This window comes from Polyodon spathula, chromosome 3 (genome assembly GCF_017654505.1).
Source record: "Polyodon spathula isolate WHYD16114869_AA chromosome 3, ASM1765450v1, whole genome shotgun sequence".
In the NCBI taxonomy this organism is placed as follows: Eukaryota; Metazoa; Chordata; class Actinopteri; order Acipenseriformes; family Polyodontidae; genus Polyodon; species Polyodon spathula.
The window spans coordinates 31,347,677-31,372,959 of NC_054536.1; the positions used below are offsets into that span (position 1 = coordinate 31,347,677).

General features: G+C 39.6%; 1 protein-coding gene across 6 annotated transcripts in view; it reads right to left on the reverse strand.

Moving 5' to 3' along the window:
• The window catches only part of LOC121312981 (chondroitin sulfate proteoglycan 5-like), a 53,418-nt gene that overhangs the window by 15,474 nt on the left and 12,661 nt on the right, over nucleotides 1-25,283 (reverse strand). For 2 of the 6 annotated variants that reach the window (XM_041245034.1, XM_041245038.1), the window contains exons 3-5: nucleotides 12,318-12,506; nucleotides 5,422-5,575; nucleotides 2,477-2,533 (exon numbers count right to left, since the gene is read on the reverse strand). In XM_041245034.1, the coding sequence (XP_041100968.1) occupies nucleotides 2,477-2,533; nucleotides 5,422-5,575; nucleotides 12,318-12,506 (400 nt within the window). The remainder of the gene's footprint in view (nucleotides 1-2,476; nucleotides 2,534-5,421; nucleotides 5,576-12,317; nucleotides 12,507-25,283) is intronic. The other 4 variants (XM_041245036.1, XM_041245039.1, XM_041245035.1 and 1 more) reach the window with 3 other exon arrangements.

Genomic DNA, 25,283 nt, shown 5'->3' on the forward strand with positions numbered 1-25,283 from the left:
ACTTGCTGCCAGACAATACGTCAATGTGAATCGTGAGATTTTGCAAAGACAAACTTGTTTTTTATGTCACATCTGAGAACAAGAGCTGGCATTTCGTGGGCATGACAAATCGGATGACTCTCTGAATCGTGGAAATTATGTCAAAACCTTACAGCTGGTCAGTGAGTTTGATCATTTACAGAAGCAGCATTTGGAAACCTTGACTGTTTTTTTCTGGGCCATCGAACAAAATTCAGAATGACCTAATCGAAGCAGTGAGTACTGTCCAACTTAATGCCATTGCCAAAGAAACTGAGAAGGCATCATGTGTTGCTATTCTACTTGAGGAAACCTCAAATATAGCCAATAAGTCTCAGCTTTCGACTACACTGCGTTATGTGACCAAGGACAGCGATGTTGTGGAACGCTTTGCTGGTTTTACTGATGTTAGTCAGACTGCAGCTGCTGTTTCCAGCATGTTGATCCGGTGTGCCACAGGTATAAATGTGGTTGCTCAGACATACTATGGTGAAGCAGTAATGGCAGTAGAAGTAAGTGGACTTCAGAAACGTGTGCATGAAAAGTTCCCTTGTGCACTTTTTTATCACTGCTTTGCATGTGTTTTAAATATTGTCCTCAGTTTTGCAGCAAAGAATATTAGGGAATACAGGATTTAAAACAAAAAAATAGCTAATTTTTTTTCCCTCGATCTGCAAAGTGGTCTGAGCTTCTTCACAACATAGTTAAATGAAGACTGCCTTCTGTTTGTACCAAGAGGTGGAATTTTCACTTGAGGCTTGTACAAACTGTTAAGCAGAGCAAAGAAGCTCTGACCAAACTCTTTGAAAGTGTGGTGCAAAATCCAGACTTGGACGCGTCATACTATTCCTCAGCCAGGGGCTTTCTCACCATGCTTGACGATGTTGAGTTTGCGTTTCTCCTCTGCCTCTATAGTGATATATTCGAAATGACAGAAGTGTTGTTCAACATGCTTCAAACCAAGATATACGATATCGGGTTTTGTATTCAGCAGATTCATGAGACATCTGCCCGAATTCACCGAAAGCGAAAAACATTTGATGAGTTTTGGAAAGAGGTGTCAGAGCTGAGCATACATGAACCAAGGCAAAAAAAGAGCAAGACAAGAAAGATCAGATTCAGAGAAACTTGAACCTGAGATTCATGGAATTCCACATTTTCCAGCTGATGTTATGAAATCTCTAGAACCTGAATGTTTTTAACAGTAGTTTTTTAACAGACCTGTATAAAACGATGCATATGCTGGACTTACAAACTTGCTTTTCTGAGGTCAACAAGTTGGCAGCATTAATTATAATTATTCCCTACTCTATGGCCACAGTGGAATCTTTTTCAACTTTAAAGTGGATAAAGACGGTCATACGGAACACCCAGGCCAGGAAACGCCTGTCCAACTTAGTCTCTGACGCCACCTACTGGATATCTACAGTTTAGTCACTAAGGAGTCTTTTATATTACCAGTGCACATTAGAAATGTTTTTATGTCATGTAAAAAATTGTTGTATGCCTTGCTAAAGAAGTCACGGCATGCAATGCCATCAGCGCTTTGAAACTAGTCCCGCTCGTTTCCATCAATAGCAAACAGCCAATGCCAGTTAGGATGTGTCTGGCAGGCAGAATCTGGTCTCTCCGCCTCACTCCTCTGATGTTAGATAATTACTGCTCGACGCAAAGGGAAATTTTGGAAGGTACTTAGGAATGGGAATTGTAAAAAGACGTGATACACAACGGCAAGTTTTGATCTCAGTGTAAAGCCAATTTTCAGATTAGATTGCAGCCTGCTGATGAAACTGGTTGCAGCTCCAGTTTTGTTTTGGAATGAGATGAGGTTGAATTTTACAGACTGGTTTCATACCATTAGATAGAGAGGCTGTCAGTTTAGATGCAAGCTGGGTTAAATTTAAATTTTGTGGGTAAATTGGATTTTAAAATGCCTTGTGGTACAATGAAGGCCCTGTCACTAAGGGTAACTATCACCCCACAGGAAGCTTTGTTGGAAAATGGTTATTTCTATGGCAGCTGGAAGAGAATGAAATTAAAAGTCCTGCAATTTCAGGTAATCTGAGCAGTGATGGGGACATTCAGCTACCAAAACTCTAAGTTACAATTTAATTTATAAAATAAAATAAACAAGCAAATAAACAAGGTATATGGGGGTGGGGGGTGGGGTGGAGTAATAATGTTGCTGCTACTGTGCCTCCAGTGCTATTGAAAATCACAGGATTTTGAAGGCCTGCTTCCCTCTTGTAAGTAAACCTTGCAATAATTTCTTCTTGGTATCTTGTTTTTTGTTTATAAAGAGGCTGGTGTTGTAAACCAGTACAACATAAACAGTATTCAATTTTGGGGCATATTCCAAAAACAGTAGAGCACAGGGACACTGAGCGACACACATTAACTGGTGTGTGCTTCCCCCTGGTCACTCCCACACAATGACGTTTCATTTCTCTCTGCTTACCTGGCCACCAGCTTCCTCTGTGCTTTTACATTCCCAGGTGTATCTGCTGATGGTTTTCTAGTTGGAAAAGTTATTTTTTCTTTAGAAATTGAAATATTCTCATTGTTAGTACTACAGGAAACTCCATAGAAGAGGTGTGGAGGTAGTATGGGTTCTCTGAATAAAGAACTTCAAGCTAATACAACAACGCAGCAAACCTGACCTTGAAAAGCAGGGCAACTCAATAATCTTGTCACAAATTCTTGGCTTAGAAAGAACCTTGATTCATGGGAAACCCGTATATGATTTTAATAGGAGTGTTTTTTCCACTTGGATCTTTAGTCTGTAGTTCTGATTCCTAGTTGGGTGTTGGAAGAATCCCATAATCAGGTGATCCAAAGAAGACACAGTGATTGTATTCTCTAGTGTGTTCTCTCTCTCTCTCTCTCTCTCTCTCTCTCTCTCTCTCTCTCTCTCTCTCTCTCTCTCTCTCTCTCTCAGCAGCCTTTGCAAGCAATAGGCAATTTCTGTGTCTCCCAAGATGCATTATATAATAAGGTAATTTTCCATGATGAACAGCAAGCAGAAATCAGAGCCACAAGCTTAAAGTTTTTGTAACTTTTTTTTTTTTTAACCTGTTGTACACTTCTATTTTCTGCATATGTAGGTCTCAAATGTGCAGTTTTGAAGGAATTATTATGTTAAACATGTTATGCAAGTCAGGCTTTCAGATAGTGGAGTACTTCATTTTACCTGGAGGGTGATATTGCTCCCACCCCTTCAACTACCTTTTCCTGTACTTTACTAACCAGCTAATGTAGCTAATGGAAGTGTAAAGCAGGTAAGATTTATGAAATTATTATGATAGGTAAAACCACTTTATCTTTAAAATGCAAATACTGATTACACAAGAAGTAAGGCCACTCAACACAACACAGAGTGGAGCGAATTAGGAACACAATAAATGTGAGAAGGCCATTCAGCCCATCTACCTGTTCCCTGAACCGCATCCATGCATCTCTTGACGAATCCCAACAAATTAACAGCAGCAACATGGCTTGGCCCTGCATTCAAGATCAGATTCACTCTATTGGTTTATCAGCTGTATGTTGTTTCATTTAGCTATGGGATTTCTACACAATGCCATCATTAATTGCATTTTTATTGATTGGGTGTTTGTGCAGCACACAGTATCATGTGGCTTCTTAGGTTCTTAGAGGGAAAGTCCTATTTGTAACTGTCCACACACCCCTGCCTGGGATTGTTACACAGTTAGAGTTACTCAGAGACAAACTGGCTGCACTCATGCCAGTATTCCCAGTCCACCTCCTTAGTCTACAGCAGGGGTAGGCAATTACAGTCCTGGAGGGCCAGTGTCCCTCCTGGTGTTTTTTCTAATAAGCTCTTAATTGGTCAAATTAAGTAATTTAGGGTACAGTTGGAACAAAAACCAGGAGGGACACCAGCCCTCCAGGACCGGAACTGCCTAACCCTGGTCTAAAGGGTACTGTTAAAAAAACAACTTAAACTTGTGTTTCACATGTAAAGGTTAGAGCCTGCTGTGAAACACAAGAATAAATACCAAAACATATTTAGAAGCAGTTGAGACAGGTCTCATGAATGCTGCACCAAACTGCTGAATTCATAAAAATGGACTTGAAAAAACACAATGACAACCTTTTCAGAAAACACGAGAAAATGTTTTATGAATAGGGGTCAATGTGGCTCAAAATCACTTTTAGCAGCTGCACTAGAGGGAGCTGTTAACTGAATTAGTCTATCTATAGGAGATGATGAATTGCTGTACATGTCTTTTCTAGACGGCAGCAATGTTGTTAACCTCTCAGTATTCAGAACACCACCTTGGGGGATGTTGCATCGAGACCAGGCTAATAAGAGGTTACATACAGTAATTATTTAAGAAATAAATTAAAACCCAATTCCATGATCCAGGGAAACATTCCAAACTGATTGACAGACAAGGCTGAGTGACAGACAGACAGACAGACAGATAAGCTGCAACGTCTCCCATGGGCGTTCATGTGAGCAACAGAACATTCGATGAGGTAACAAGGGGAAGAGTGGCAATGGGGAGCTGATTTTAAAATAGAAGACAGGCCAGGTTTTCACACAATTGATGATGCTTCATGTGTTCGACTGGGCTAAAAACCCCTCTTCTAAGATTAGATTTAGACATTTCAAATTCTTTAGACACATTTCCACTCTTGTTTTATGGTTTCCTCTTTTTTTCTGATGCTTGTTTCTTTTTAAATATTATATTTTCGGGCATAATAAAAGCGCTTGCTTCATGTCAAGTTTATGTACACTGACAGCAGAATGGAAATGCAGAAAACTGGGTCAAACAGCTGACTTTAAATATCATGATGTCATTGCTAGCCAATAAGAGTGGACTGAATAGCCCAGGACTCGAGATCTGTACAGAGTGAATTTACTCAAAACCCCTGGCAGCTATATGACTGTACATTGGACAGCTTCATAATGCCTGATGTTAGAGCATCTTTAGTCAACTGTTATATTCAAGAGTCAATCTGCACTCCAACCTGACTCTGGGGCTGCACAATGTTAATGCACTTTACTGCAATAATATTTACAGGCTTGCCAAATCTGGCACCGATTAGCCATGTCATCCAGGTATTTATTCAATCCTTTTCTTGTTTTGTACATTTTTACTCTGCATTGTTTTCCAGTGCACAGAAATGACCTTTTACAGATATCTACAGTGATTACTTTATGTACGTCAGGCTAAGAGGCAATACTGAACCACGGGCCTGGCTGCTACAATTCCCTGAGCTGGCCTAGCGGCGTGGTGCTGGATTTAGTGTGTGCGTCTTAGCTGGCCTGTCCCTCTCCCCCCCGTGAGATGGCCCCTGGAGGTGAAACGCAGGCCCCCGTGCAGAAAGGAGACGGAGAGAGAGAGCGAGAGAGAGAGACAAGAAGGACGTTACCTGACAGATAATGTTATCATAGTAAGCCAAAGCACGGGCATGAGGGAGGTTAGGTGGGGTGTCGCAAAGTTTCCTTACATTAGGGTGGGAGCCCTCAGCGATGGTCGACAGCGAGAAATTATCATTGTGCTGCTCCGAGGGAGGACGGTACTTACTGAGGAGAGAGAAGAACAAAGAGAGGAGTGAGAGATGGGGCAGAGAGAGAATGGGGGATAGACAGAGACATGAGGAAAAGAGGGAAGAGGGGTATAAGAAAGAAAGAAAGAAAGAAAGAAAGAAAGAAAGAAAGAAAGAAAGAAAGAAAAGAAACCATTAGTGCTATATTATTACTTCAAATTATTTACTAAGAAAACCTGTATTGGAATACATATTGCTGTTTTATTGAAGAAGAAGAAGAAGAAGAAGAAGAAGAAGAAGAAGAAGAAGAAGAAGAAGAAGAAGAAGAAGAAGAAGAAGAAGAAGAAGAAGAAGAAGATTTATTAATGTATACCCAACTGTGCATAATAAGGTTACACTTCTATAAAGTATTTCTTATTAATGTCACCAGAAACCCGAGATAGAAGTACAGCCTTATATGGACAGTTTTGGTATATATTATTTGTTATAATACATATAATATATGGTGACATAACAGAGAGAAATTTTAGAACTAGCAGTGTTTATTTTTTTAACAAAGAAGTATTTAGAATAACAAGAGTAAAACAAGTTTATTTTTTAACAATTTTAAGCGTCAGTACTTAAAACAAATTATATGAACATTTTTAGAGGGTGGGAAAACTGCATGCATTATTATTAAGAACCATAGTAGAATATTTTTGGAGAGTGGAGTTGGTTGATTCCTTGTCACTCAAAAGCTTCTGCTTAAGGCTTGAGTTAAGGCTTGGTTTTTAATAGTGTTATTTTTTGCCTCGCAAAACTGGTTTTGTGCTTGGTGCACACTTTCGAACATCACAAATGTCGGCCACTACCACCAAATTGTGCTATGCAAAATGGATTGACATGCAAAAAGAAGTTTCGAATATGGCACACTTTGTGCATTACCGCATAACGGCAATTTGCGATACACATAACCTTTCGAATAACTGGGCCACAATTTATTAATAGTCGACTTATTTGACTATTTGTACCTCAACAATTAAACTCAAATCAGTAGTAGTTCTAACCCTAATTGCTACAGTAACCTCTATCAGTTGTGTCCCTTTACACTTAACAGTCACCGAACCATTTCCACATCTATTATTACTTTCCCCCCTTGATTCTATTATATTCAAATTCAGTGATTTATTGTACTGTTGTTTCACACCACTCTGTCTCTTACAGGAAGCAAAAAACAATGTTATAGCTCGGGGGGGGGGGGGGGGGGGGGGGGGGGGGGGAACTGGGGGGAGAACCAGGACTTTGTGTAAACTAAATCGGTGATTATCAGTGTTTTTATTATTTATACCAACAAAGTGAGGTATACCTCTAAGGAAGGAACAACACACTGTCTGCCAGGCTCCATTCAACAGACATCACATGACCTTATAATTATATAACTCCATTTACACAGCTGTACCAGACTTAATTTAAAGTGAACACAAATTGAGTGCTCCTGCGTAATTCAGTACAGAGCTTGCCCATTTCATTTAATTTCTTTTAAGCATATGTCTGCTGAATCCTTTTTTTTTTATTGGTGAAGGACTATTGAGTTGTGCATACAGTACAGTACATAAGAACACAAGGACATTAGACATTTCTATGCTCATCTGGTTTTCGTGAAGCCTATTGACCTAAAAAACTTTGTCATGCTGAGTCTAGTAGTCCCAGTGAGTCAGCATCAACAGCCCATTTATACTAGCCACTTGTAAGATAGCTCTGAGGCGGATTAACTCTTAGGACATGTTTTGTTTGTTTTGTTTTTTTTTTGTAGTGTAAATGCAGCTGCCCAAGTTTCAGCCATCACAAAACTGACCTACTTTAAAGCAGGCTTTACACTGGCTTACATTTTTTGCTCTACTGTGAACGCATCCATTCGAGTTGGCTCACGCAGAGGCATGTTGTGAGCAACGCTGCCAGTGTCATTACTGTCACCCATCTCCTTGGGAATAAGACTCACTCAGCAGAAGCCAGGGACATGACAGGCTGGAGTGATTGGAGCTGGTAGTGAGAATATTTTTGTAATCGTCTATTCTGGGAGGTTTCACTCATGCACAGGATGCTGGACATGTATCTTGGTAACGGCTAATAAGAGGCTACTAGTACTAACTAGTACTAACTAGCAGAAAAAGTACACTTGTCTGATAATAAGACATGAAAACTGAGAACTTGAAATCGGTTCTGGATACTTCAATAACAAGGCATGACAAATGTACTGTTGACAAAAAGAAATCTGAATTACAGAATTAAAAAATGCACCTTTCTACCATTTTCTGAACAGTGTTTCGCCTCCAATACTGTTATATGCAAACAAACACATTTTTATTGCAGGACTACTCACACTGATATCCACACACTTTTATACAAAAACAATATATTGCTGGGAAATAGTTATACATTTTATCACTGTCCTATGTTAATTGCAAAGCTGGCTACACCTTTAAATTAAAAAAAAATCTGGGCATTAGAAGCAAAAGAGTCTTCCAGGTCTGCAGCAAACAGAAGAAAAAATTCACATTCTCTTCTCTTACTTTTCTGTAGTAAAATAATGCTTGTTTCTTAAATTTCAACTGTTGTCCTGGGTTGAAAATAGTCTCTTTTTGATATATATATTAATGTTGCTGTTATCTGAAAAGGTTAAACTAATATAAAACCTACATGCATGTGCGTTTACAAAATTACAAAGCAAAATATAAGCTTAGTTTTAAGCAAAATGTCAGTTTTTTTTTTTTTTTTTTTTCAGAATTTGAACATGTGTAAACAGGTGCCCACTTAATTTGCAGCTGTCTCCTCTGGTCCAGATTTCTGTACTGAATATAAAGTATTGTCGAGGATTATTAAATTATTGGCTAATACATTTCACTATGACCAACCATCTAAGTCATTTCTAAATTCAAACGGGAAACCAGGAAGAAGTATAAATAAAATAAATGATGCATCTGTACTGCCCTATGTGTGAGCAGGTGCTTTCCATTGACTTCAGTGAGCTGTAATATATTAATTGTCCAGAAGGTGGTACTGGTCTATATACTCATGACAGCAGCACGTTACCAAACACAGAATATTTCTATTTTTATTTTAAAAGCCATACCACGAATGAAAACACTGATCATAAAATTAGTGTAAATCAAGTTGTATACAGCCAAGAGATTTGTATAGAAGGTATATACGGCCACAGAATACCCTGCAACATACTATATAGATTTGATAAAACTCATCATAAGCTGCCCTAATTTTGTATTGGATTATCGTATACACATTTATCAACGATAATCGATACATTGACTTTTTATTTTTCAGAAGATCTAATAACTGAAAACACAGTTGTGAATAATAGTTAAACAAAAAGACACAACTTACAATCAAATTAGAACACTTCCGATTACAAAAAAAGAAAATACAAAGGACTTGTTTTTAACAACTGAGAAGAATATGCATCTGTTTGCATCAGATACCCTTCAACTTTGTAATAATAATGAAAAATTCTATATTTTAACAGAATTTCTGTCTGAATTATGATTATTCATTACTGTTAACATGTCCAAAAGCAAAGCAAAACATTTGAATTAATCTCACAAATCCTGACTAATTTAACTATTGTACTAAATTCAGCTTCTTTTCATAAAATGCCACCATATAATCCAAACACAACATGCTTTTAAAACAAAAGAAGGTAATCTGTAAATTTAATAGAGTAGAGTAAAAAAAAAAAAAAAAAAAAAAAAAACGTGTTCCCTTAATTTTTAAATCAAGAAACCGTGAATACAATAGGCCTACTTCTCATCTGGCTTGTCCAAAGAGAATGTAGAGGCCTAAAGTGTGTAGCCTAGCAACACGCTAATCTACCATACTAGCACTAAAAGAAGCTTACTCTTCTTTTAATGCAAACCGGCAACAGGAGACTTCAAACTGGATTCTAATTTGATGCATCAATTCACCAATATGAAATAGAAGCTCTGGAAATTTAAGGACAGATAATCGATAATAGATGCATGGATTGTTGCACCCCTAAATGTTACACTAACTGTATTACTTGTTAGTTACAGTCTAGCTAATATGTAGTGTAAAAATCATTAAGTGTAAGCAAGCCTAGAAAGTTCACAGCTGATTTATTTTAGTTGCACATTCTAAAGCTTTTCTCTTGCATTATCCTAGTATGTTTTCCAGAGGAAACTTTGTTGTTGTTGTTGTTGTTGTTGTTGTTGTTGTTGTTGTTGTTGTTGGTTTTTTTTTTTTTTTATTATTATTTCCCAAAGGAACCTTTTTTACTCCCATCTTGGTCAGGGTTGTGATGTTTATGTTCCTGAAGGAACACTACATAAGAACATCTAAGTCCAGTTCTTAATAGCTGATTGATCTCAAAACTTGGTCAAGTTGTGTCTTAAAGGATCCAAGTGATTCTGCCTAAACAACATGACTAGGTAACCCATGCTATACCCTTTCCACTCTCTTTGTGAAGTAGTGTCTTCTTCCTTCTGTCATAAAGTATATTTTGGCCTAAAACTATCTATTCATTCCAGGCTAAAATAAAAAAAAGGTTTAATTATTGCTGTAAACTGCTTATTAAAATATTTGGTTTGTTGTGTGCCAGTTACAATGTGATCTTGGCATTTTCGGCAATGCAAACACTATCTGTTTATATCAATGGGGGTTAAGCTCAGAGGAGACTGCAACTAATAAACATGCTGTTTAACTGGCAATGGCAACGCTATTCTAGAATCTGACAAATGTTAATTATGTCCCCAATCACCCCCCACCCCCCCTCCCCAATAAAGGCACTGCCATGTGGAGTGCACAGTGAGTCATGAGGTTGGTAGATTGGTGGTTAGAATGCTAGTAGCGCAACGTTCTTGGCTGAGAATTCAGTGAAGACTTTTTTGAATTATTACATATGATTTTGCGATCACATTTATGCAATGTGGGTGTACACATCTAATATTTGGTTCCACAAAACACTGAGGCTACATACTGCTCATATACAGTACAGTACTACAGCTCAGCACAATGTTATAATGAAATACAGAAATTCTTCCTCAGTATCTTGTCATTAGTGTTGATTATAATATTTCATATGCAGATGTCAATTGACAGTGAGGCTGGAGACTTCAATTCCTGTCATCATGCCATTGTGGCTGTGATCAATACTGCACTTCTAAAATGCATATTGCAATTGCAACTTTCCTATAATTTTATATGCTATTTTTTTAAAATTTGTCTGCAAATATTCTGAAATTCTTGCTTCCATTTAGGTAGGCCCTTTAAGAATGTTCTGTTTAATTAATTAATTAATTAATGCCTGTTTGTGTTCTACTCAGAGTTTCTAACTCACATATTTAAAAAAAACAAAAAACAAAACAAAACAAAAAATAAGATTTAAGATGTGAGTTGTGAAAAAATGAAAATATAAAATAGAAAGAAAAAAAGAAAAATGAGCCCCACTTATAGATATTAGTAATGTGATGATTCATTATTTGTGGAGATTATGTATGTGAACGTCATTATTAAAGGTGTACAAATTATCTCTGGGTTGTGTGGCTGAACTGCTCCCTGCTCATCCCTCCTCCTCCCTCATACTTTAATGTAGGTCACCCCTCCCCCTCTCAGGCTGTGCCCCAGATTCCAACTGGAAGGCGTGACATCAGTGCCTGTGTGAGGAGAGAGCTAAGAGGGCCCTCACGCTGACAGTTTCCGTTGGCCCTTGCAAATGCAAATCGCTCCGTGGATTAATGCAGCGCCATAATAGAGTCCGCTAATCTGTTTTCTAATAGTGTAGTTAAACGGCTTTAGAGCCCCCCAGCCTCTCTGTTAAGGCTTGTTAAAAACCCCTCTCCCCAACTTATATCCCCTACCCGCCCACCCTGAAAACACTGCACTCAGACACAAGGAACAGCTGGCCCCTTTCTGCACTGCTCTGGCTCCTATTCTATACATGTTTAAGAGTCTTTGTTCTGTGAGAGAATGGGGCAGCTTTGGAATGTGGCTACAACCAATTGCATACCACCAAGCATCGGTGGCTTGGTAAGGAATACACTAGCCTGCAGGCATAGGAGCCACAGGTTGCCATTCCAGTGATAGGATAAGTAAAGGGATGGTTCCATCTATGTCAGATCCTCAGAATGGAGTAAGGGTTGCTGGGCTGCAGTTGCCAATGCTAATCTACACTGTTACTAAGGAAAGCTCCAATAATCTCGTTCTAGGTGCTGCAGTAGGAGATGGTGTGCAGAGCTCCTCTTTGTGGCTTTTTGTGGTATTGTACCTCACACTGAGAGGGACTGGCTTCGGGAGACTAGAATGATGTTCTAATATCCAACGCCATTTCTTTCTTTCTTTCTTTTTCTTTCAACTAAGATCATAGCAGTGATTGTCTGTACCATGGACAAAGACAGAGGGACTCAGGATCTTCGGGAAGATCTAAAATGAGTGAAAGAGAAGAAGTACTTTCTTGTTGAAGGGAAAAAAGGCGGAAAAAGAAGAGGACTTGTCTTCTTTCTAGTATCTATCTTTTTTTTCTTTCTTTCTTTCTTTCTTTCTTTCTTTCTTTCTTTCTATTGTAAAGCCCGGGCAAGCATGATAAAGCACAGGTATGTGCGGATCATCAAAATTACTGTGCAAATGTACAGCTTAACAAAAAGCCCCTGCTCTGTGTCTTCGCACTCTAACTCTATCACCCTCCTTTCCCAAAAAGCCCCTCCTCCCTCTCTCCTCCACTGCCCTCTCTCTTGCAGTGCCCCTCTAGGCCCCCCAGTGGCGGTGTGACTCACGAGCGCTTGCGCAGTTTGCAATTCTCTGTCTTGAGCAGGTGCAGCTTCTTGGCGAAGAAGACAGTGATCATGAAGAGCAGCAGCACCATGACAGCAGCAGCTCCAATCGCAATGCACATCACCTGGAACTCCGTGATCACAGACTCGCAGCGAGCCCCCTTGTGCCAGATATAGTCCTGCGTGTTACACCTGCGATACGTAGCAATGAGAGACAGGGGGGGGGGGATGGGGGGGGGGGACGGGGGGGACACAGAGTCAGTTAAAATATTTTAAACCCTCATTCTTAATTAACTGTAATATATTTTGACCCAGGCTAAGGGAATAATTAACAACAGAGAACAGTTTGGACTGACTGCTTACTTTGAGTATAACTCAGGGCCAATCAGATTAACTCCACTAAAATTAAAATCTAACATTTGATCCACCATGGTTTAGATTAGACCTCAAAAAGGCACTGTAATTTTACTGCAGCCTATTGTTAACCATCTACACTGACATGACCAAAGAAATACACACAAACACACACACACACACACACACACACACACACACACACACACACACACACACACACACACACACACACACACACAACACACACACACACACACACACACACACACAAAGTCAGTAATATTCAAACTAACTCAGATTAGATTAATTTCCTCATATTACACATTTTCTACATGGTTCCGGGCAAAGGTGGTATTTGCTTATTGTAAATTACTTTCAATATGAATTCACTTTACAAAAATGCCCTGTTTGTGCAAACTATTTTGGAGACTTTCTAGGTAAGAAAAATTCAAATAAAATGAAACACCCCAGCTTGAGTGTAAAGGATATTGGAAAATGTATTAACTTGCATCCAGATGAGTGCTTCTGTTCTGTATTTTAGTGCTGATTTGGGACTACAGATTCTATGATGCATTTTGAGTTGCCATCGTGCTCACACATCAACACCATTTCTATGAAGCATCGCAAAAACATGCACAAAAGTGGAGGTGTGGAAAGTGGTGGATAATGCACTTTCTTACTGAAAAAGAAAGATTTCAACATTCCCTCAAATGTCAACCATTGTAAAAAAAAAAAAACAGGGTACAATAATACAGGCCTGTGAACAGCAAACTGTGGATGCAAGTCATTAGCATTTCTGATATGATCAATACCTAGGGCGACCAGACGTCCCAGTTTTCCATCAGAAGTCCCGGTGTCCCGACCTTTTTTCTTAAAATCTTTAAAAAGTCCTGGTTTTCAGCCACTTCATGTAGTGCGACACACTCTAAATACCTTTTGTCAAAATAACGTAAACAACGTTTTGAATTTATGGCACCTACCGTGAAAACATCAAATACAAAAACAATGTACAGTACAGTACTAGGGTAATCAAGAACATTATTTTTATAAAGTGATTAACTCAGGCTTACAAACTTATTTCTCAGTGAGCCATGCGTTTTCATTTAGTTTATATTTAATATTATTCAAACTGTGTAATACAGTAATTGTGTAGATGTTCAGTTCTGGTGGGATTTACCCCAGCCAGAGCAGAGAGAGGTTGCAAGCATCTGAATCTGCCAGATTAAACCACAACAACAACATTAATAAATAGAGCCGGACGCAGTGAGTAAAAGAAAATGAAAAAGTCCATTAGAATTGTGAGATTTTGCAAAGGCTAATTCATGTTATATGTCATCACGATTGCGGTCTAGAAGGTCCAAATTAATAACATTTTGTAACGTTATGAACTAATTGCCGTGGTGTATGACATTATTTAAATTTATCAATGCAACTGCACTGCAAGACTTTGCTATTTACAGTTTTTCCTGCTCAAGTGTTAACTGTCGTCTGATTTGCTGGTCCCATCATGACTATCAGCGAGTCAGTTCTGAGAATGCCTTGTAAGCATAAACAAAGTAAACAAACAGCATCTCTCAGTAATGTCACACGAAAAGAAAACTATCAGGAAGTGAACGCCAGTCCCTCCCCTATACACTGATGTGTGTTTCAAGCCTGTACTGCAAAGTACGATGGCCCTGTAAGTCATCAAAATGAAGTACTTTTTTTTAATTGTGTTTACACATTGTGGTCTAGAAGCCCACTTCAGTATGATAGTGTTAACATGATCCCGGTCCTTAAAAGGTTAATGGTGAAGATCAGTGGGGCAAGTATGACCACATTATTTTGTGCATCTCAATTTTGTATTTTGAACTGAAATGTTAATTTATTTTTACTTGTAGATTGCTAATCTCCTGTAAAATGAATCTGATTAAATGAAACTGTCTTGAACTGTCAGTACTAATGACTCGAATTGACTCGAGCCAGATAGGTGATTCGACTTGACTTGCTCAAACTCTGTGACTTGACTCAACTCGACTCGAGCTTGCCATGTCAAACACTCGACTCGACTCGAGTCTTACCCCCTGTGACTTGACTCGACTTTGTGCACCACCACCGCCCAGCCACCATAGAAGAGATGGTACGCCCGACGAAGGCCCACCAGGATGCAGCAGCTGCTGAGTCCAGGGCCATGCCATCCAAAGAGGCCCTGGGGAATCCCCTACTCAGCCAAAAACAGGAGGTACGGTAAACCCCAAGGGGGTTGGCCGTGGTGCTCCATCATGGCTCTCCAAGATGGGTAAGAGAAATTGCCCCTACTCCTCCTCAGGCTGAGGGATGGGACAGATCCACCAGGCCCACCCACGTGTTTCCACCTCCCCTTGCATGTTTCAGGTGCCATTAGCCAGACCACAAGACTGCTGACTATCCACAAATGGCCTGCGGCCAGCGATGGGTGATCAATCAGTGTCCGACAAGTATAAAAAGGAATAATGGTTGTTTGCATATGGTGATACCAGGACATACCCTACCACCAAAGTAATGTTACAAGTGAAAAATTTGACCGCAAACGTAACCGCGGTGCAAAAAGGTTGCCATATCCAGTGATTTTGGGGTGGGACTCATCGTATTTTGAAGACTGCAAGGGGACAGGGCAAGTCTGTGCGGCCACCTGGGCTCAAGTCACAGGGAAAAAAAAACAATTGCCAAGATTTTTCCCTTAAAGTCTGATCTGTTTAGCCCCAAGTTTCGCCCTAGGAAAACAAGACATGAGCACAGGGTGGAGCATTTGGAGGGGAGTAGTAACAGTGGAGGAACGAACTGGGTCAGGAAACCCCCAGGTGAAAAAACGGGAGGGGGAGGGAGGAAGAGCTGGGAACACAATGTGACCTGCCAGGGTTGGCCCACCCAGCCTATCATGATTATAGAACCACTTCTTCTTGAGACAGAGACATTTTGGAACTGGCATATCGACATGGTGGGTGAGCAAGGCAATGAGCCTGGCTCGGGGCAGGAGATCTATCAGTTGCTGGTTCCACAGTCCTTTTGGACGGAGGTGCTTCGGCTGGCTCATGACATTCTGTATACGGGGCACCTCAGCTGTGAAAAGATTGAGGAAAGGATCCTGGCCAGATTTCACTGGCGAGGGATCTATGGAGACATATGGAAATATGTGGCATCATGTTCAATATGCCAATTAACTGCCTCAAAATTAGTAATATAACTGGATTGGAAAAGTGCACTTTCTTGTAGAATGTTTTAAAACTATATGAACATAATTGAGAAATTTATTTAAACATCATGTAATCAAAGAAACTACAAAATGATATTGCAACAATCTACTGGAGGCCATAATAGTTGTACAGTACTTCATGTTAGATTTCGAAATTTTACATTTTTCAATTTGTCAGTTTTTTGTTAAGCATATGGAAAACTGTAAAGCGGTATGTAACATTATTCAGTCGGTTTCACTCGACTTTATGAAGTAAAATCAGTTAAATCTATAGGGTGATGCAAAACCTTTGGTCAGAGCTGTATAGAGTACTCATAAACAGTCAGGCCATGTTGATAGTAATTTTGTTATGTAAGGGCCATTCACAAAATCACTCCCCTCAATATTTAAAAATGTTTTAGGTCAAAAAATGAGTTTTTACTTCAAACCTATGGCAATAGAAGTGAGAAAAAGTCAGTGCTGGAATGGGTCCCAGAGCAGAGCAGACTGTCTTTACCTAGATGGTGCCATTTGGCAGCAGCCTGAGTTGTGTGTGGGGTTAACCTTGCAGTGAGATTATCGTCTAGGTCTGGATATGCTGTGAAAACAGATGGTCCCATCACAGCAGCGGAGAGACTGGAAGCACGAGGAGACATGAGGTGATCGAGCAGGACAGGGACACACAGAGACACACACTGCTACATGGAGCAATACAACTACACAAAGCTACTCACAGGCACACAAAGATACACACTGCTACACAGAGACACACAACAACACAAAGAGACACGCTAGACAGAGACACACAACAACACAAAGAGACACTCAGCTATTGAGACACATAGAAACGCTAGAGTGACTAGATTTCCAAAGCTCAGTACCAGGACACAGATTAAAAATGCAGTTGTTTTTTTTTTAAGAATGCTTCTTTTTTTATTGTTTTATCACCATTACTGTTTTCATATTAAACCAACAAAAACCAACATCCTCTGACTGCTGCGCAAACCACTTGTCGCCTTGCTCCAACCGCAGACACAAACCTGGAGTTCCAAGTCTTTGCTAACTGCAGATCTTGAACTAGTCTTTTGTGAAGTACTCTCCATTCTCATATCCGTTTCCGTTCCTAAGTCGTTAACCGTGTTGTCCAACGTTGAGTCATCTTCCGCCCCCGCTCTCGCAGCCTCTAGGGGTATTTTTCTCTTTAATTTCTTAGAAGCCTTGGGCAGGTGTCTCCAGCATCCTGTTTACCTTTGAAAACATAGAGCTGGATACTGCCGACCAGGGTAGTTAACCCTTGCCAGCCCCAATGGGGTCTCTTTCCTCCTGTCAGCTGTCTCTCCATGCTGTCACAAGGTCTTTCCCGTGTTGCCAGCACATATTAATTTACACATTGTGGCAGAGCATAAGCCCTGCCTGTAAATAAAGTGTGGGTTTATATATGTTTTGATGGTGGTTGGCAGGTATGGTGTTAAATCCTATCTCTGCCATATTCATGTGAGATTGGGGCTGTTCACAAATTGGATAACTGGTGTTAATCGGGAACAGCCACATGATATAAAAAGAGAACCTGAAGCTCCATCACGGAGCTGGGAACAGAGAGAAGGTCTGGTGTTTGAATGCTAAACTTGAAGAAGTGTTGGGTTTTTTGTGACCGGTAAACAGCTTAGCTGTCCGGCATAGTTTAGAACTGAAAAGTTTAAGTTGGCACTCCTGGAAGGAGTTTTGTTTATTTTGGTTTTGTGTTTAAAATAAACATACAGGCCTGCCCTGTTAAAAATTCTATCTGTGCTTGTGGAGTACTGTTTATTTTATAAAAAGACAAGTTAAGGAGGTCCTGCATGTGGCAAGCTCACCCCGGTTTGTCATAACATATATTGATGCACAATGAAAAGATAAGTTTTACGTCAATAGCTCATGGGGGCACTTACATAATGTTTTTTAAAATTTTAAATAGTGAGCAGGTAGGTTTGTTGATTGTTTGAGTAGTATTGTTCTTTGGGATAACAAAATACTGAGCTCAGCCAAAATGATTTGTTTAAGAATCTATAAATAGCTATTTGAAAAGACATGATTTTAATTAACGCAAGAACAGCAAAAGATACGACCATACCCCGCTTGAGTAATGACGATCGCCTGGTTGCTGTCGGCATGATTGAAGGCGGCCTGTCTGTGAGAGAGGTTGTCAGATGTTCTGCTTCAACAATCAACAGACCAGGAAACCGGCTCTGTGAGGGACAGGCCACGTCCTGGAAGGCGGAGGGTCACCACACCGGCCCAGGACCATCACATCCGACAGATCCATCTGTGTAATCATTTTCAAACTGTATTGGCTACAGCACGAGAAATTCTAGGAAGAAATATCCCGTGCATCAGCAGAATGACTGTAGCTCGCCGTCTGCATGAAAATGATTTGTATACTCGGAGGCCTTTCAGGGGCCACAGAACATCTAAGGTGGCGGGAGAGAGAGTGGTGGAGTGTTTTATTCACTGATAAATGCCGTTTTGCCCTTGGCAGACCTGACAGAAGACAACGTGTGCAAAGGCATCATGGTGAGCGTTATGCTGACTGTTGCGTTGTTCAAGCCAACCAGTGGGGTGCTGGAAGTAACACAAGAATGGCTTTGTTGCAGATTGAGGGCAACCTTACTGCTCAGCAATACATTGACGAAGTCCTTGAGGAAACAGTTTTTCCGTTCTTGCCAGCCAATCCAAAAGCGTCGATTTTCCAGCAGGACAATGCCAGACCACACAGTGCTAAGATTGCAATTACATGACTTCAGGAAAACAATGGTAAGGTCTTGCTGTGACCTACTTTTTCTCCTGACCTGAATCCAATAGAACATATGTGGGACCAAATCGTCAGTGCAATCCACAGGAGACAACAGTGACCAGCCAACCTTCGCCAGCTGGTTACAGCTGCATAGGAAGAGTGGCAGAACATCCCATAGCAAGCTATCTAGAGGTTGATCAGGTCTATGCAACAATGCTGACAGGATTGTGTTATTGCTCAGGGAGGTCATACCCGATACTAACTTTGTAATTCATTAATTTTGACAGTGTGTCACATTTCATACTGATTATTTGATCTGTATTTTTGTTTACATTTTCTGTGATTTTGTTTGATATCTATGTTTAAAATATTTGAATAAATCCATTAGACCCGAGTGTTGTGTATACTGTGTATATATATATATATATATATATATATATATATATATATATATATATATATATATATATATATATAATACTGTAAGGAGGGTTAATCAAACACTACAGACCAGTGGGGACCTCTGTTACTATAGATCACAGCTCGTGTGAGACACATATACACTGCTTCATATAGAGACACAAAGACATACACAAAGAGACACAGAAACACCTTGCTACACATAGGCATCTGGGGGTCAACACAGACATTGAGAAAAGGGCTCAATGAATTCCTCTCATAGACAGACACAGACAAGCTTGTGTCATGTCCGAAATCCAAAATTGTGTTATGTCTATATTGCGGTTAACAGTAAAATATCTTAGTATTGCACAACACAGTCATCTGTTACTGTTTATATGAAGTGCTTTTAGAACAGAGAATGGTCATTCTGCCTTGCTTAACAACTGGGGAAAAAAAAAGCTTGTGGAGTTTTAATACCAGCTGGTGTAGAACGTTTGATGTGGCAGCTGAGGGAGAGAACAACAAAACATGTTTCCCTCTCAAAGAGCAAACACGTTACAGTCGAGACATGCCTGTACTGGAGTAATATTAACATTATAAGGGGATTACCTGTGATAGTTAACATCATGTGTCACCATGTATAATAATATGAATGAAGCATTTTGCTCTTGTGTATGTTGGTGGTACAGACCTATTCTATATTAAAAGCTAAAAGCTCCCCCTCATGTTTTCCCTTCCAAAGAAAATAGTTATCCAGCTGCAGTGTGAGGTATCTCGTATTCCCTTACAAAGTGCCAATGGCCAGCGCTTCTATTCATTTATTCCACAAATTGGAAATTGGAAACTGGAGAGATCCCACGAGGCCCCAGTCTCCTTCCCAGCGAGGACATACTACGTCAAGAACAGCCTGCTGGAACCACACAGCATGGAAGAACACTGAACTCACATGCCCAGATGATTCTTCAGTGCAGGCAATCAAAAACATATTTCACAAGGAGTTCTGTGCCCAGGATACCCCAGCTCAGCTCCACTCAGTCAACCATTAGAAAATTAAAGCATAATTAACACACATTATCCTGCTCTTTACAAGCTAGTGTTACACAGCAGTATGTGCCCAGCCTGTTATCCCTTCTCCACTGGCACATCTGACCTGTGAGGGTTTGGTACGGTACAGGTACTGGGGGAGGGGGAGGGGGAGGAGGTTTTCCACTGGCTATTTGTCGAGCCAAGCAAGAAACAGACTGTGAAACTCCGGCCTCACAAGACATCTGAATCTGGCTCGGTGGCAAGCCAGGCTAGGAGTCATTACTCATCAGTCAGTCAACTCCAGAAAGACAAACAACAAACAACATGGCGGACAGCAAGTGTGATGAGAGAAAAGTAAAGCCTTGGGACGCTGAGGAAGTGCAGGGTCTAGTTTCTCTGTGGGCAGATAGAAGTGTTCAGGAAGATCTGACATCAGAAATGAGAAAGTTTATGCCCAAATATCTGATGATTTGAAGCAACTGGACATAAACCGCGGGTACGGTACACATAACTCACACACTCAAAAACACAAACTTCTACCACATTTCTCAACCCTCACCTTTGTTATATTAATATAAAGGAAAAAAATGTGGAAAATAAAACAATTTTAAACTTATTTACAAAAATATAGTAATACAGCTGACCGTACATATAACTGAGGCTCTCGTTTTTTCATTTTTGTAAGCACACAAACAACAACTCTAGAAAAAACAATGGGAAATCTTTAGCAAAGAATATCTTTAAAACCTTCTTTTTTACCCTTCAACTGAACTAAGTATACTTTATTAAGTTATATCATTAGTGAAATGTGTGCATTATAAAGAAATTCCTAAATATATTTACAAAATATAGCAATACAAGATACAACTGTACCATTGGTCTATTAATTTTTGAACACTGAGTTAATTAATAACAACTGCCTTTATTGTGTGTGACGTCAGTAGCATGGCTCGGCTCTGCAGTGGAAAAACAACCCAGGCTCTCCTTAACTGCACTGTGAGGGCTCAGTATGGCCCTGGTGCGGTTCAGACTTAAGAATTGAATTTTAAATTTTTTATTTTAAATAATCCATAATCCAAATGCACTGGCTTCCAACAAGCTCTGTGCGAATTTTCGATTGGTTTTAAAGAAACGGCAAGTAATGGAATAATATCTCTCTCTCTCTCTCTCTCTCTCTCTCTCTCTCTCTCTCTCTCTCTCTCTCTCTCTCTCTCTCTCTCTCTCTCTCTCTCTTTCTCTCTCTCTCTCTCTCTCTCTCTGAGTACAAAACAATTTGATTAGTCTGTGCAGCTGTAACAGACACTAGAGCCAGACTACTTCAGCGTATTCTCTGGGAGGACAGATTTCTGCCTTGATCTTTTTATCTTGTATTACCTGCTGCAGCTTCTCTGCAGTAATTAATTCTACATGGGCCTCATTTACTCAGTTGCAGCTCCATTTTTAAATTCTAGTGTTTCCGTTCCTTCTTCACAGTGCAAAGGTTTTAGGCAGTTCATGCAGTCTCATGTACAGTGCTGTTTCCATCTCTAAGCACTTGAGTTTTAAGAGCCAGAGAATTACAAATAATGTCTTCAGGGATTTTTTTAACAAGATCCTTTCTTTTGTTCTTTGAAAAATATGTTGTTTTTTTTACCCCATTAAATATATTACATGGGTAATGGACTTGGTGCATGAGATCCAACCAAGCTACCTTGCTATAGGAGAAGGAGTGGTAGACATGGCAGAAAGGGTGGAAGCACAAGATTCTTACACTTCAAGTGCTTCAGTTTATCATTCTAAAACCTCTTTCAAAATGCAACTCTTCTTGGCTGTCTTCTCTTCTTAGACTTCTTAGGTTTTGAAATATGAACTGAGATGAGAAGTTATTATTATTATTATTATTATTATTATTATTATTATTATTATTATTATTATTATTCCTACTCATACAAGGGAGATTGTAATCATAGTCTGCAGGAAGCTTGAGGCTGACTGCAGGAAGATCCATTCCTCAGCCTTCAGATTTAGCAATATAAAGCAACATAAATATAAATACCTTTATTGAACATCTGGATTCCTAGGAACCTCTATTCAGTGGCTTCCTCTGTATTACATGTGACAGCTTTTTGTTTTTAACTGTAAAGATGTCAGGAGGGAGATGACACTTTTATTTGCTTTCAAGTGCCTTGTTCTTCCAAGGACCATCAATTTGGAGATGTATTTGGGCAGTAACAGCCTTCTTTGTGTTTTTCTTTAAGTGCAGGTTAAGCATGGAAAATATTAAGCATCGCTGCAACATGTTTGCTCAATTTTTTTAATGGAATGGGAAAAAGCTGTTCTGCAGACGTCTAACATGTTTATAGCTCCTCCGCTTTCCAAAACTTTAATCCAGAACTGATGTTCACTTCCACTTACTTCCATCTTTCCAGTGTTGTGCGGACTGCCTAATGCTTTCTCAGCAATCTGCTAATGAAACAGTGTTTAGATAGAAATTATGAAAAATAAAGGGTAAGTATTTGGAAAAAAAACATATAATTAGATTTCCTAGTTCTGTAAATGATTTCTCATGATTTGATGTATTTCAAATGGTAATCACTGGAAAAGCCATATGAACTACAAATGGCTCATTTACAAAGGCATTCCAGGAGGATTTCAGGAGTGAAACTGCTTAGAATTGTGCTCCAGCAAGGGTATAGACGTTGGAACCTAGTCCAGCTGCTGGTCCTCTTAGCTGAATAGATTCCATTATTTTAGCCTGTCTACATATCACACGCCTTTTAAACCCAGAATAATTCTGGATGCTCTTTGTTGCACTCTTTCTAGAGCAGCAATATCGTTTTTGCAGCGAGGTGACCAGAACTGAACACAATATTCTAGATGAGGTCTTATTAATATATTGTAAAGTTTTAACATTATTTCCCTTGATTTAAATTCAACACTTTTCACAATATATCTGAGCATCTTGTTGGCCTTTCTTATAACTTCCCCACATTATCTAGATGAAGACATTTCTGAGTCAGAACTCCCAGGTCTTTTTCATAGATTCCTTCTTCAATTTCAGTATATCCCATATGATATTTATAATGCACATTTGTATTGCCTGCGTGCAGTACCACACTTTTCTCTAAATGTCATTTGCCATGTGTCTGCCGAGTTCTGAATGTTGTCTAGATAATTTTGAATGACCTTTGCTGCTACAACAGTGTTTTCCACTCCTCCTGTTTTTGTGTCATCTGCAAATTTAACAAGTTTGCTTACTTACAGAATCTAAGTCATTATTGTAGATTAGGAAGAGCAGAGGACCTAATACTGACCATGTGGTACACCACTGGTTACCTCGCTCCATTTTGAGGTTTCCCCTCTAATCAGTACTTTCTGTTTTCTACATGTTAACCACTCCCTAATCCATGTGCATGCATTTCCTTGAATCCCTACTGCGTTCAGTTTGAGAATTAATCTTTTAATGTGGGACTTTGTCAAAAGCTTTCGGGAAATCTAAATAAACCATGTCATATGCTTTGAAATCATCCATTGTCGATGTTGCATCCTCAAAAAAATCAAGCAGGTTAGTTAGACACGATCTCCCTTTCCTAAAAACATGCTGACTGTCTCCCAGGATATTGTTACCATATAGGTAATTTTCCATTTTGGATATTATTATAGTTTCCATAAGTTTACATATAATAAAAGTTAGGCTTATTGGTCTGTAGTTACCTGGTTCGGTTTTGTTTCCCTTTTTGTGGATCGGTACTACGTTTGCAATTCTTCAGTCTGTCGGTGCAACCCCTGTGTCAAGAGACTGTTGCATGATCTTGGTTAGTGGTTTGTAAATAACTATATACTATATTATTAGGTAAACTATGGTGTTTCATCCACTACTGTAGAGTACTGTAACATTTTCTTTATGGCAAGATTTTTAAATATAGCATACAAGTGTAGCTAACAGATGTGCAGACAGTCTGAATACAACTATCCCTTACAGGGATGTAGGAGAAGACGAGGAGGCTGTGTTACATTCCATTCCTTGGCAGTAACTGTAACTGTTCAGGGGGCTACCTCCTCCTCCTCCTCCCTTTCCTCCTCCTCCTCCTCTTCCTCCTCCTCCTCCTCCTCCTCCTCCACTCAGCTCCAGCACTTTGTTACTGAGTCACAGCCAGCCCCAGGAATTGCAAAGCCTCTCCTCCAGTAGTGAGGTATCCACAGCTCATCTGCCTGTGCCTGCTTTCTCACTTGCACACTTAGAATACCAGTCAAACTGTACCTTCCTACTGCCAGCTCCCTGGTTCTGTTACCCACCTACATGAAGACCAGCTGCTGTGAGAGAGTGGCCTAGCGTGTAGCTAGGATGTAGTTAACAAGTCTTATTGATACAGGCAAGCGGCAAGCCTTGTTTAAGAGACAAAGGGCTAGAAGATCTATGCTATTTACACCAAATCATCAATAAAAAATCACCAAATATGAATAACAAATAAGACAAATAAGACGAGTTCCTAAATTAAAACTGAGAGTTGTTTATTTCTGGTTTGGAAACTATATTGGGTGCACTATTTCTTTCTGGAAAAAAAGAGCTAATGGCAATGTAAAGTAAATAGCTTTGACAATCTAGCCAATATAGTTCTACCATAGTTTTATTCACGACAGTACTAAACCATTGTATGTTTCATATTAAATAACAAATTAAGTCATTCCTGTTCTGGGTCATGGCAAGTTTCAATGAGGACAGCAGGTCTATTCCTAGTCATCTACTTGCAAGGCAATTTGATGTAACAGGGTGACACTGGTGGCTTCTATTGTTGAATACAGGAAACTGCTATTGGTAGTAGTAGAGAAAAAAATGTAAGCCATTACATAAACATTTACTCCAATGCAAGTTATAAATGTAAACAGAGTGTTCATGGCACCCAGTCAAGTTTCCAAAACACTTCGGTTCGAATCACTTGAGTTGAAAATGTGTAACCCATCAATCGTGAAATGAGTGGTAAGGTTTCAACGATAGACAGGTTTATCTTTGATCCCGGTTTTGCCCAAATATGTTCTTATATTCAGCTGCTTATTTAGGCTAGAAGACCAGCTGCTGGCGACTATGAGACCCCATTAATCACATGGCTGCAGCTCTGCAAATGATTGGCTGCAAGGTTGTGCGTTCCCAGTGGACATGAAATGCAATTAGACCAGTACTCTTCACTCGACAAGCAGCGCTTCACTAGGCTACATATTTAGCAAAAACGAAACATGTTTCAATAAA